The sequence below is a fragment of the Podarcis bocagei genome, assembly GCF_964188305.1.
Source record: "Podarcis bocagei genome assembly, chromosome: 14".
Taxonomy (NCBI): domain Eukaryota; kingdom Metazoa; phylum Chordata; class Lepidosauria; order Squamata; family Lacertidae; genus Podarcis; species Podarcis bocagei.
This window is the reverse complement of record NC_138139.1, coordinates 11048157-11062661: the sequence shown is the minus strand read 5'-3', so window position 1 is coordinate 11062661 and position 14505 is coordinate 11048157. Positions and strand designations below refer to the sequence as shown.

The window sequence follows — 14505 nt, the reverse complement described above, 5'->3', positions numbered from 1 at the left end:
CTTGCGTGCGTCACATTGCGCTCCCCTATGGGATCCCGCTCGTCCGCTGTGGCATTCTGGGAGATGTAGTTTATTGGTGCTTGGGACTGAGCTTGATGTTCTCGGCAGCTCTCCTCTAATGTAGGCGCGGGTGTTGAGAAGAAGGGTGCCGTCCTATCCCCAATTACACGGGAGTAAACTCCGTTCTTGAGAGAAAAGCAATGACAAACCTAGACAGCATCTTAAAAAGCAGAGACATCACCTCGCCAACAAAGGTCCGTATAGTTAAAGCTATGGTTTTCCCAGTAGTGATGTATGGAAGTGAGAGCTGGACCATCAAGAAGGCTGATCGCCGAAGAATTGATGCTTTTGAATTATGGTGCTGGAGGAGACTCTTGAGAGTCCCATGGACTGCAAGAAGATCAAACCTATCCATTCTGAAGGAAATCAGCCCTGAGTGCTCACTGGAAGGACAGATCCTGAAGCTGAGGCTTCAATATTTTGGCCACCTCATGAGAAGAGAAGACTCCCTGGAAAATACCCTGATGTTGGGAAAGATGGAGGGCACAAGGAGAAGGGGACGACAGAGAATGAGATGGTTGGATAGTGTTCTCGAAGCTACCAGCATGAGTTTGACTGAACTGCGGGAGGCAGTGGAAGACAGGAGTGCCTGGCGTGCTCTGGTCCATGGGGTCACGAAGAGTCGGACACGACTAAACGACTAAACAACAACAACAAAACTCCGTTCAGTTCAGCATAATCCTAACTTGTAGAGTTGGAAGGGACCGTGTGAGTCATCTAGTCCAACCCACTGGGATGCAGGGATATTTTTGCCCAACATGGGGCTCGAACCCATGACCCTGAGATTAAGAGTCTCATGCGCTACCGACTGAGCCAGCCCAGCTTGGCTCCATCAATTGGCCAGCAAGGGATGAAAAACAGCAGCAGCCTCAAGGAGTTTGCTTCCCCGCTCCCTGCCTAAAAGAACGCTTACAATCACTTTGTGGGTGGGGAGTTGGCCTTGCAACACCACTGAACCCTTTGAGAAGACGTTGCGCCATTTCAAGTGGGGCTCTGAGGGCAGAACCTCTGCCATAGTAAAAATAAATCATGCTAGTGCAGGCTGCTGGAATTGCAGCACTTCGTTTCTCCCCTACTATTGCTATTCCTCTACTGGGAAGGCAGAAAAAAACATTGCATGGCTTGTTACTCAGTAAACATACATTCAGTTCCACTTGTGGTTTGTTCTAAGAGAAACAAATCATAAGCCCAGGTTCCATGTTATGACAAACCAGATTATGGCTTGTTTCTTCCCTTGGCAGTAGGGGAGGGATGAAGTGCCTGCAATTGCACATCTGCTTGTCCATATTAAACCATAGTTTAACTGGTTCAATATGGTGTGTGAACCAGGCCAGTCTCAGAAGTAGCCTAGGAGGAGGAAACCAAAAACCCTTCAAAATTAGCGTAACATGAGCATCTAAGGGAGCCCCTTGGTGGTTGTGTTTACAGGGCTGTTGGGAAATTTAATAACTTGTCCAAAGGAGTTACACCCTTTGGTATCAAAGCAGTGCTTCAGTTCTAAATTGAGATGTGTTGATTTTCAGGACTGCTGAAGTCACACCCCTGACCTAGAACCTCAAATTGCCCTAATTTCAGATATGGGTGTGGTAGCTGCAGTTAACAAAGATGAAAGACACTCTTAGGCCAGTTGGTACTATTACAGCTTTCATGTGGAGGCAAATTTAAAGTAATGTGCTTAGTGAGCAGTTGCCACATGGTGAGCTGTTTGTATGCAGTAGCTTATGATGCCAGCTTGGTTATTTCTTTGTACGTATTGCAAAACCCCCAAAGGAAGAACCTGTTTATGGTCATAGGCGGCTGTACACAGATTGTTTGCTATGAGTGAAATGCAACAAAGTCTGTCTGCCAATGGAACAGACACTATTAGCAGAATAGATTCTGCAGCCTTCCACACTCCTCTAATCTGCTCCAGAGGGCTGGGAGACTCTTAGGAGTCAGATTTGGGGGCACAGAGGACAAGAAAGGGAACTTCTGTTACATGAGCAGAAATCAACTTTCACAATGTTGGATACTGCCCTACGGAGCAACAGTTGGTAAAGGTGTAACAACCTTGAGTTTACCTTTGTGTAATTGTTTGTTGAGACCAATGGGGCACTTTCCAATAAATTTAAATGACATTTATACAACACACACAAAAAGCCTTTGCTACTAACTGATGGTTAAATCATTGGCATTAAAATGCCTATCAGCAAGCTGTTTTTCAAACAGTTGATTGAACTCAGAAAGGTTTCAAAGCCATCTTGAATCTGTAGAAGGTATTTGGGTTGAATGATTTACTTGAAGAATTCAGTTTTTTTCTGCATATGACATTTCTGGTTTTTGTTCCTGCCACAGTTCTAGCACCACAGGACTCAAGTTCTTTGGAGGTACTGGCTTATAATCTGTTGCAGTTTCCTTAACCAGCTCCACACTCTTGAATACTGTATGTGTTTTCTGGAGAATCCTCACAATCCATACAACTCCAACCACAAAATTCATGGTGATTTCTCACTCCCTTTTCAAAAACATCTCCCCCCTCCAAATACTCAGAATCTTAATTTAGTGGAACTGCTGCACACAAGCAATATCCCACAATGCCCTTTATTGTGTTGGAATGTCTGGACATTTATTTGCCAGTATTAGAAACTGCTTTGCTGGAGTTTCTTGTGGGGGAAGATGGAAGGAGATCCTAGTGTCTTGGAGATTGGTGAGTGAATTGTTTCAATTATTTCAAGGTACAATAAAAGGGATGACTTTCTAGAGCAGCTTTGGGGAACCTATGAACTACAAGCCAAGTTAGGCCCAGCAGGGATTCATATTTGACCTGCAATGTTGCTTTCCCAAAACCACACCCAACAAAGAGGAGTCTCAAAATGCTTGCTGTAAGTGCTGGTCAATGGATTGTTGCTTGCAGCAAACCTTACCTGCCAGGGAACAATCAGGAGCATTAAAGTGTGCTCCTGCTTGGTTTCCAGGAAACAATTGTTTGACCAGCACTTACAGCAAGCTTCAGAGAGACTGACTGCACTATGGAGTTCCCACAGTGGCACTTACTGTAAAGCCCTGCAGGGAAAGGCTTCCTTTGTCCTCGTGGATATCAATCAAGCTGTTCAATGGTGGCTACAAACCCCACTTCCTTTTCCTCCATGGTTTGCTTCTCACAGTGGCCAAACATATGTCTACTCGCTGGTTTCCCACAGACATCTGACTGGACTAGATGCGCCACAGGCTATTCTTACATTCTTCTGATTTCTGCGGGCAAAGGAAAAGGCTTCACCTGAAGTCAGGTGATGTCAGGTGACTGAAGGGTGGGCAATCCCACCCATCATGGTTGTCCATGGGTGCTGGGAAAGATCTGGATATACAGCCCACCGGCCAGGGATTTTTTTTTCCAGCCAGAACTCACAGGAAGTCAGTTCCAGCACCGCTCAGGTGGGTTCCGGCACCTCTTTTTCTGGAAAAATAGCACTGCCGCTGGCTACCTCCTATCCCCCCACCTCTGTTCTAGACTCAGCTAGTGGCCTATAGTGCAGTGTTTCCCAACCGGTGTTCCGCGGCACACTAGTGTGCCGTGAGACATCGGCTGGTGTGCCGTGGGAGGGAGGCGGGCAAGTCGGGCGGTGAGAGGCAGCGGCGGCGAGGATCCGCGTCGAGCCGGGGGCGGCTCCGCGGTGGTGGTGCCGAGCGGCGGGGCAGCGCGTGCAAAAGGGAGGAACGCGAGACAGCGGAGGAGGAGGAGGCCGGCATGTCCGGGCAGCAGCAGCAACAACAGCAGCAGCAACTCCCGCCGCCGCCCCCTCCTCCGCCCGCTATCGCCGCCACCACCACAACAGCCGCCACCGCCTCAGCTGCCGCCGTCCCTCAGTCCCTTGCTCTGCTGCCTCCTCCCCCCCCCACCCCCAAAGCTTGGAGGTTCCCCGGCAAGGGGGAGGGAAAAAAATTAAAAACTTTCACTTTCGTGCGTCCCTCCCGGCATGACGCTGCGCGCTGACGTCACGGGGCTGTAATGGTGGTGTGCCGCGAGATTTTTTTCATTAAACAGGTGTGCCGTTGCCCAAAAAAGGTTGGAAAACACTGCTATAGTGGACAAAAACAAAACCCTATTAAGAGCACAAAGACCATCTCCAAATAAAACCAATACAAATGTTGCTGTTTTCACATATATTTCAGATATAAATACTACTTTGTTTTCACAGTACATCTTTTTTTAAAAAAAACACAGTCTGAGAAAGTCAGGTATGGGACAGCAGTGTTATGTAAAATTTTGATACTGATTACAACAATGTGAAAGGCTTCGATGAGGGGTCTTTTAGGAGGGAAATGGGTGCTATTATAGGTTGGGTCCATGATTTGAATGAGTAGTCCCACAGTTTTGAAGTATGGTTTCATGTGTTATCATGGGGTGGGGGTGAGGAATTAGCAATATGGGGGGGGGGAATACACAACCCATCCTGCCCTACATGCTTGCATAGTATGATAATGCAATGGAAGTTCAAAATCCCATCCTTATTTTAAGCAGCTTACGTATCACTTAAAAACACATCACACAAAGTAAAGACTTCTGTATATATTTCAGATTTCAATAATAATGTCAAAAATACGTAGTATGATTTTACATAGGATTTGTGCTACATTAGAACAGTAAAGACAAACATCACTTAAGTAAAAGAAACATTAAATATTAAATAACCAAAAAATAAAATAAGGTGTAAACACTAAACTAATTTGGGAATCTGCTATTGCAACACGTCCAATGAAGTGGTTTGTAACCAGTATAAAAAGATTAGGACTAAGTATGTTCCAGTCTACTTGGAATACACAAAGCTCATTCCAGAAGCATTTTTAAAAACTGGTCCAAGAGCCTAGAAGAGCTTTGACTCTCATTTGACCACCACCTCACTTTCTTCACTTTTAAACAGTTTAGTTTATGCCAATTGTTCATCTTATTAAATAGTAATCTGGTAACTGAGCAAATACTTTTCATTGTTGCATCTTGCTAACACCGGGGAGAAAACTGAGGGTTTGTTGGAGATTCAGTGTAAGATTTGAGTTCGTATGCAGCGCCACTGTCAACTTCCATGGATTTTCGAGAGAACAGGAGTCTTACATCTCTGTAGAGGTAGATCTTTCCAGACTTAGAACTCTGGAACCTAGGAGAACAGATGTCAGTATTAGCCACTGCTGAATGTAAAGCACATGTAAGAAATGTCACAGAAGAACAAAGCTTGGAGAAGAAATTTCTTCAATAGTCTAAACTGTTACATTTTATCTAGTTCAAAAGGAAGTAGGTGTTTTTCCATTTATCCTTATATAACCACTGCTTGAGGCTTGTACTCTAAGGATCAGACTGAGACATTTTATTTGAAGTGGGAAGAACAGATGAAACAGTGACTGCAATTTTCAATTATGTTTATGGCACATTATTGAATCAGAACACATTAGTGCATATATTTAGGGTGATGAGCCTATTTGTTTGATATTTTTATAGCCTGTATCTCATTCTTTCAAAGCCAATGAGAAAACAAGATAAATCTTTACTGCAAAACTGAACATATCTCTCTGAATGACACCCTCTTGGAACATGCCAAGAAAAAGTGTTAAAGGATCTAAGCTAGGTCTGGGCATGAGCTTGTTTAAAAATCTTACAGAAGCTGGCTAGTCTCTAGACAGACAGCTATGGTTTGCGTATCAGTAGAATGTTATCCATCTCACAAGAGAAAATTATAGGTTATGTTTTCAGTCACATAGACACAAAGTACAAAATCAACCTGCCAAAACTTACAGGAGTTTTAATGGACACACAAACATGGACATGAAAAAATGAAAAAGCGAACTGACCCTTAGGTTTTAAAGGACTGCTTTTGTTTTTTAAAAGTCTGAATGGCAAGTTTCAGCCCTAGGCAAATGTTTCTGCTGACAACCTCTTGCTAAGGGGCTTTCACAATGGAAGCGCTGACACAACTTTAATTAGGGCCTTCTAAATAGATGCTACCACAAAGCAGTTTAGAGTTGTATGACTTCATTTGTTTGGGAGAGAACGTGTATGGTTTCAGCAACTAAAACTTGAGTCACTTGTTTCAAATCTATTGTTAGAGCAAAGAATGAAAAACCAATACATGTGGCCCATTTGACTTTTTATCTGCATAAGCAAAAGTACAGTTAACAGGGTCCCAGTGCCTTTTTCCAAAAGATTTTCCAGCACTAATTAAAAAAAACAACAAGCTGTTGTTTTGATTCAAAGAATTATCTGCACTAAGTAACACATAAGAACATTGGGATATATCCAACATAGAACTAAGTCAAAATCACTTAGTAGTGTATTTCTTCTGCTGGTGACATGCTTTGTACCAGCAGGATGTGGTTGCAAAGAGGATGCCCAAGTAGGTTGCTGTTAACTTTGCCCAATCTGTTGCACAGCAAGTTTCCACTAGCACAGCTGCAGTGCTGGACTCCTCTGCTGCGTAATATCCAACCCCCCCCCCCGGGTCCACTAGTGCAACAGCCCTTGCATTAGCAAAAAGAGAACGTTGGATACAGCCCTTTGCTCAGCAGCCTTACCTCAGATGAATGAGGTAGCGTAGTAGTCGTTCTTCAGTATGTCGAATATTTTCTTTATTAATGCTTCTCTTTGTTTCTCGTCTCACAGGGACAGAAAAGGTTCTTTGCCGTAGGAATGTTTGATGATTGGCTGGCATCTCTCGTAAGTCATATATCACCACAAACATCTTCACCACAGTCTTGTTGGGATTAAATAAGGTCTGAAAAGGACAAACAGGTGCTTCAGAATGGCACTATTCTGTCGAACCAACAAACACTTGAAAATTCATGTGTCTTCAGTAACTGCACTTTCATACACAGCAGTTGCTTCTGGAAAGAGGAGACTAAGAACTAATAAGCTTCTCAATCACCTTCCATATTATCCAAAAGTGACAGACCACCTCTGCAGTTGCTAGGTAACAACTGGCTATCTTCTCAAATATGATATTTCCAAATACTTTCTGCTCTTCTAGCCTGTGGCCTTTGGACAAAGAAAGGAGCTATCTAACAGCTCATATCCAAGAGGTCCAAGTGATTAGCAGTACAGCGGTACCTCGAGTTACAAACACCTCAGGTTATAAACGCTTCAGGTTACAAACTCTGCTAACCTGGAAGAGTTACCTCGAGTTGAGAACTTTGCCCCAGGATGAGAACGGAAATTGTGTGCCGGCGGCACAGCAGCAGCAAGAGGCCCCATTAGCGAAAGCATGCCTCTAGTTAAAAACAGTTTCAGGTTAAGAACAGACCTCCGGAATGCTTTAAGTTCATAACTAGAGGTACCACTGTACATTGGAAAGAGAATTCTTAATGTAACTCTTATGTCACAAAGTACATACCACTTGTATCGTTCCTGAAGGAGGTACCCGATAACCCCTTTTACCAAGTGACTCTAAAGCAATTACACCCTGTAGGGATCAAACAAGAAATGGAAAATTACAAATAGGCATCTTAATGTAAGCATCAGTATATCAAAGTGTTTAACTTTCAAAATGATCTGCAATAGAAACTTCAAAAAGGTTTTTACATGGGTAACACACCAGTAAAGTTAAAGTTACAGTGGTACCTCGGGTTACATACACTTCAGGTTCCAGACTCCGCTAACCCAGAAATAATACCTTGGGTTAAGAACTTTGCTTCAGGATGAGAACAGAAATCGTGCTCCGGCGGCACAGTGGCAGCAGGAGGCCCCATTAGCTAAAGTGGTGCTTCAGGTTAAGAACAGTTTCAGGTTAAGAACGGACCTCCGGAACGAATTAAGTACTTAACCCGAGGTACCACTGTATAGGTAAAGGTAAAGGTACCCCTGACAGTTAAGTCCAGTCACAAACGACTCTGGAGTTGCGGCACTCATCTTGCTTTACAGGCCGAGGGAGCCAGCGTTTGTCTGCTTCCACAGACAGTCTTTCCGGGTCATGTGGCCAGCATTGACTAAGCCGCTTCTGACGAAGCTAGAGCAGTGCACAGAAATGCCGTTTACCTTCCCGCTGGAGCGGTACCTATTTATCTACTTGCACTTTGACGGGCTTTCGAACTGCTTAGGTTGGCAGGAGCTGGGACAGAACAACGGGAGCTCACCCCGTCGCGGGGATTCAAACCGCCAACCTTCCGATTGAAAAGTCCAAGCAGCGCAGTGGTTTAAACCACAGCGCCACCCGCATCCCAAAGTTAAGTTAGGAGTGCACAAAAATGTGGCTCATAGAGGACAGTTTAGTCTCTCTCACTCTGGTTTCCCCTTTAAGCATCTTTTCAGGATGGATAATTGATTATTTCAACATCTGCATTTAAATTGATCATGAAAAGTGAACAGTATTCACATACTCCTAACTCGAGGAGTAAAGAACAGTGTCAATTCCACAGGATAATAGTCACAATGCATTTACAGGCAGGAAGACAGGGCAACCACAATAGCTTCCTTTCCTAACTAAGGTGACTGGGCTATAATGGGGCCCACATAGTCGTTTCAATTCAGTCCAAAGCTGTTCATGTAATGTATATTGGATGTTTTGCCTGCCACATGAGTGGGAACCAAGAGTACTTTTGGGTACTGTATATGTGTTTTCCTTTTGTGAATGTACGTACCTATTTAGCTAGGCTGGCACACAGGAGACAAGTGTATATACCTTATCAAAACAAGATGTTCATTGGTAGCTTATATAAAGGGCTGTTTCGCATATGATGCTTTCCCCACAAAAAGGAAAATGTGCAAAACTCCAAAGGAGTTATGTAAAGTTGCAAAGAAAAACAGAAGCCACCAAATGGTGGAGGTTGGTATTGCAGTCTTACTGTATGGCACCCAAAATAGAAAGGAGCCTCATTTGAAAGTTGGGTGAAGCTGACTATCTACAGAAATATTGTAAAATTGATGAATGTTAGAATGATGTTGGATAGAAATTAAGCGGTTTTCAGCTGTAATATTATAAGGGAATATGAAAAATGGATTATTTAGGTAAAAACTTAATGTCATAATATTTTAAAATTAAAGACTAGGATAAACAAAGAGGGTAGGGATTTGCTGAACCAACAAACCGAATTGGAATACAAAAAAGGGAGGCGTGAGGAGGTCCGGGAAATAAGCTAATGAAAAATAAGTAATGGAAAGATGGAGTTGATTTTAACCAATTTTTTTATTTTTTATTTTTTTATTTTTTTATTTTTTATTTTGTAATACTTTGAAAATCTTAATAAATATCTTATAAAAAAAAGAGAAAGTTGGGTGAAGCTGCAACATATCCTTAGTGATATGTTAACCAACAAATGGGTGCTTGGGACACCTGTGCCACCTCCACAGCCACCTTCAACAAGTAAGAAAAGTAATGTCTGTTACACTCAGAGCACAAGGGGCACTCAAAGTACAGGGTGAAAGATCTGGTCAGGAAAGGAGACCAAGACCAGGAGTCACTCTCTTCCTTGTGAAGATTTAAAAGCTAATTCAAGATGCATCTTGATTTCCCAATGTCTAAATGCCACCTGTAAAGAGCTGCCCTCCCTAGACCAACTAGCAATGGTCTTACTTGTATCATGGGGAAAATCTAAAGTGTTATTTATAAATGTTTATATCCCTCCAACTAGCTTAAATATTGACACCGATAGCAAGTGGAAAAGATTAGAAACCTTTATTAAGTTGCTGATTTCGGATTATCCAGGGGCAAAGGTCCTGCTGGTGGGTGATTTAAACAAAAGACTAGGGCCAAATGACTCCAGTTTAGCAACCAAATACAGATGCAAAATCGGGTTTCCCGAGACATCTAGCCGAGAAGCCCACCAGACCCCAAGGCTATCTAAGGACCATTATTCAAACTATGCCAGCGCCTGCCTTTTCAAATTTTCAAGGCAGCTAAGTTTACACATTCTAAATGGCCGCACAAGAGGTGAGATCCCTGGGGAATATACATTCCTGTTAGGGTCAAAAACTAGCACAATAGACTACATATTGGTCGATAGCGAATCATTAAAGGTAAAGGTACCCCTGCCCATACGGGCCAGTCGTGTCCGACTCTAGGGTTGTGCGCCCATCTCACTTAAGAGGCCGGGGGCCAGCGCTGTCCGGAGACACTTCCGGGTCACGTGGCCAGCGTGACGAAGCTGCTCTGGTGAGCCGGCACCAGTGCAGCACACGGAAACGCCATTTACCTTCCCGCTATAAAGCGGTTCCTATTTATCTACTTGCACTTAGGGGTGCTTTCGAACTGCTAGGTGGGCAGGAGCTGGGACCGAAAGACGGGAGCTCACCCTGCCGCGGGGATTCGAACCGCCGACCATGCGATCGGCAAGCCCTAGGCGCTGAGGTTTTACCCACAGCGCCACCCGCGTCCCTAGAAAATCATTAGCAAAAGCTAATTCGGTGCTATAGTTCAGCTGAAGGAGAGATTTGCTAACCTTTACAAGAAAGATTTTACAACTCCTTTTGGCTGAAATTATGAACAAGCGAGTTCATCCTACCTGGATACCTGGATGAGATCAGTACTAGGATGTGATGTTTGTAAGCCAAACCAGAAACTGGGCTCTGATTGATTGGCTGATGCTGCAAGGCCAAAATGAACTACAGGAGGCACTTTGCAGCCACAATCCAATTGGAATATGAATTTACAGCCACCAATGGTTGGCTGCAGTCATTAACTACTGACACCTTGCCAGTGTGTTCATGTTAACTGTGCTAAAGTTTTTGCACCTTTCTGGAACAAACACACAGCCTCTAACAATTGTTAGAGGCCTTACAACTTAACAGGCTCGGTTCTATGCCGCCAACGGTTCAGGACCTGCTCTTGGACAGGAATGATCAAATTACTTTAATAGTGGCTACATTTTTGAGTGCTGTCCATGTGGAAAGACTGGGCCATTATAGAGACATTTTGTGGTTCTTGATTGGTCGGTGATGTAGTAGTGTTAGACTGTATTATTTATGCAAATTGTTATGCCGAATTTGTATTTTCCACAATCTGTATGCGGTGTTTGTTTTATAATGTGTGGTTTGCTATGCCTAATAAAGGATTGACTGATTGACAAACACACAGCATGCCACTAGATTCAAGTTGGTAGCTGTGTTGGTCTGATGCAGTTGAAATAAAATGATGATGATGATGATGATGATGATAATAATAATAATAATAATAATAATAATAATAATAAATTGTCCAGTAGCACCTTATAGGCCAACTAAGTTTGTTCTGGTATAAGTTTTCGTGAACATGCACATGTATCTGAAGAAGTGTGCATGCACACAAAAGCTTATACCAGAACAAACTTAGTTGGTCTATAAGATGCTACTGGACAATTTTTTAAAAAATTTCGACAGCATGCCACCTCACTGACTTCATTCTTGAATTAATCATGGGAAAGGCCACTAGCACATCTAGACCCATGGAGGAAGTAGACAGTTTTGCATTTTGTCTACGTTGCCAGTCTCTTGTTATTGCGGATGTTGTTTGTTAACTTGAATAAATACTGTTTAGCCATACCAAGCTGAAGTCCCAGGTTTTTTTGGGCGGAGGCACGAGTCAGAAATGAGTACAAAAGGATACTAACACCTAGAGGCTGAACTCATCCCTGTGCGCTGATCAAAGAATTATAATCATTTCTTATCTTTTAAAAAATTATTTATAATTTTTATTTTACAAGCAAAAAGCTCTTAAAAATCAAATTATTACATTTATCATGTTTAGACTCCTTTCCCTCTTTCTGCAGTTCCTTATGTTTACAATATTTTTACTGCATTTCCAATCAAATTCATGTATTATTTATCACATATAATCAATAGTTGTTTCATATCACTGCATGTTTTTACATTAACCCTGCTAATGTCTTAATCTGTTCACAATATTTTTGTAAATATTCAATAAACAATTTCCACTCTATATTAAAAACTTTGTCGTCCCGATTTCTTATTCTTCCAGTAAGCTTCGCCGTTTCTGCATAATTCAATAGTTTCTGTTGCCATAATCATTCCCTATCAACCGAAATGAGTTACAACAGGTTCTTATTTTCTGTATAAATGCTGAGATACATAGGGAGTGTCAACAGCTGTAATCATGCATTTGCATTTAAACTGCTGAGATTCCACACAAGAATGAATGGAAGTGGTTACTAGGCAAGAACTAGGTTGCCGTCTCGTGTTTACTGCAGGAAAACCCAGCTTAGCTGAACGCGTAGTCTGCCATTAAAAGTTCAAAAAGTAAAAGTGTGCAAAGGGATCAGCAGGGACTACAGACCTTTGGCAACAAACTGCTACCAAAGTTGTGGTTCTGTGCATGCAACAGAAGTGTGCTTTGGATCCAAGGCAACCCAACTATCTTTACAAATGTATCAGGATTTAGTTCAGACATGTAAATGTATTTCCATAGCTAATTGTAACGTTCAGATGTTTACCATATATGGAGAGGGTGCATTGTCATCAGAAACGCTGTAGAATGAAACTTCAACCGGAAGAGTCATGTGCGTTGGACAAAAGACCCCACTTGCTCCCACTTCAGCTGTGAAGCCATCTACAATGCCCAGGGGATCCAAACGATAGTTCAGAACAGACTCCTGGAAGAATGGAAAAAACTCTGTTGAAAAAAAGCTACCTATGAAGTGTACAAACGGATGACAAGGAAGACGCCCGCTATCAGGTCAGATTACTTGCCCATCTAGAACAGTATGGTCTACACCAACAGGCAGCACCTCTGATGGACTTTTTCACATCACCTGCCACTGGACGCTTTTAACTAGGGATGAAGGATTTCAACCTGGGGTCTTCTGCATGCAAACCAAACACTTCACCACTGAGCTGTACAGTGGTACCTCAGGTTACAGACGCTTCAGGTTACAGACTCCTCTAACCCAGAAATAGCACCTCAGGTTAAGAACTTTGCTTCAGGATGAGAACAGAAATTGTGCTCCGGCGGTGTGGTGGCAGCGGGAGGCCCCATTAGCTAAAGTAGTACCTCAGGTTAAGAACAGTTTCAGGTTAAGAACGGACCTCCAGAACAAATTAAGTTCTTAACCCGAGGTACCACTGTAGTCCCGACGTGGCAAATGTTATCACAAACCTAGTTAACCCCAAGCTGCCATGTGAAGCACACTGACTGGAGTAGAGATTTGAAATGCCTGGTTTAAATTGACTTAAGTCAGTGGGTTTTTTAATTTACACATATTGGGCCGGATTCCTCTAACCAGCCCTTTCAGTATATGCCCTGCTCAAGGACTTCCGCCTGTGTAATGGGGTTTTCCCCCTGCACCACCATTTGCTCTGGGGGGTTGGCAGACAATATAGTATTGATTCTGTAAAACCCAGAAGAATTGTTCAACTTGGCTTAAAGATACTAAATTTAACAGGGTTTAGCAGAATTTTGGCTATAAAAAATGAGTATTATGCCCTGGGTCTTGTTTTTATTTTTAACCATAATGTTATAGCTGAACCTAATAAAAAAATGGCAAGAACTTCTGCTTAAAGTTATTTGGGCAGATAAATGATCTTGAGTTACATCACAAACTCTCTACCACCAGAAAATATGAAGAGAAATGGCTTCCCCCAAAATAAAATACTATAATAATGCTTGTATGCTTAAGTCACCAGAAAATCTGGTTTATTTATATATGCTTTGGCCTAATACAAAAAAGGGGTCTTAAAATTATTAATGCATATCCTCTCACACAAGATATATACATCATGGGGCGGGGATCAAAAGTAAACAGAGTCGAGGTCTATAATCTCAAACCACACTTTACTACATACAACAAGGAATGCAAAACCCCAAAAACCTTTTAGGAGACATGTCAGAGTGGGAGGCAAACAGACAAAGCAAATTAGGATCAATGATGAAATAAACTTTAGGCAAATTATACTTATCAAGTAATCTATGACATGGGGCAGCCGCAGGCACCCCTTAATTCAATTCTGTAGATGCAGCACATAATACCATCTTGGGATCTTCGGATGAACAATGGTATACAAATGTAAATAACAACCACTGCCACCACCACCAATTAAGAAGATTTTGTACTATTGAGGAAGCACAAGATTTGAAATTTTAATTTCAGAAAGTGACCAGTCAAAGGGAACCTTAAGACAAATATATAAAATAATTACAGAACTAGAACCAGCTCAGGTATCAATCAAAGTGGAATGCTGATATGCCTAGCAATATATACCACCCCCTCAAAATGGACCTGGGTCTGGAAAAATGTTTTGAAATTTACACTTTGTATAGATTTAAAAGAAAATTCCTATAAAATAATGACTCCAGCTAGCCTAAATAAAAGATATTCATCTGTTTGAGATGCGGAGCCCCTGGCCTGTCCCTCTTCTGGCGCGGTTTTCAGCATGCATGTCAACAGGAGCACCTGTGCTTATGGCATGCAACTTTTGAGATGGCTGTACAAATATTTCTGTACTTATCTATACATAACATTATATTTATTAATATTTTTTTAAAATCTGCAAAAAAAAGCCAA

At 42.3% G+C, this 14505-nt stretch overlaps 1 protein-coding gene across 1 annotated transcript in view; it reads right to left on the bottom strand.

Annotated features, from left to right (window-relative positions):
- Positions 1-4185: 4185 nt before the first annotated feature.
- Positions 4186-14505, bottom strand: part of ATOSA (atos homolog A) — a 52755-nt gene continuing 42435 nt past the window's right edge. The window contains exons 9-12 of the mRNA XM_081170009.1: positions 12439-12597; positions 7413-7481; positions 6598-6797; positions 4186-5189 (exon numbers count right to left, since the gene is read on the bottom strand). Coding sequence (XP_081026135.1) covers positions 5036-5189; positions 6598-6797; positions 7413-7481; positions 12439-12597 — 582 coding nt within the window. The 3' untranslated portion in view covers positions 4186-5035. The remainder of the gene's footprint in view (positions 5190-6597; positions 6798-7412; positions 7482-12438; positions 12598-14505) is intronic.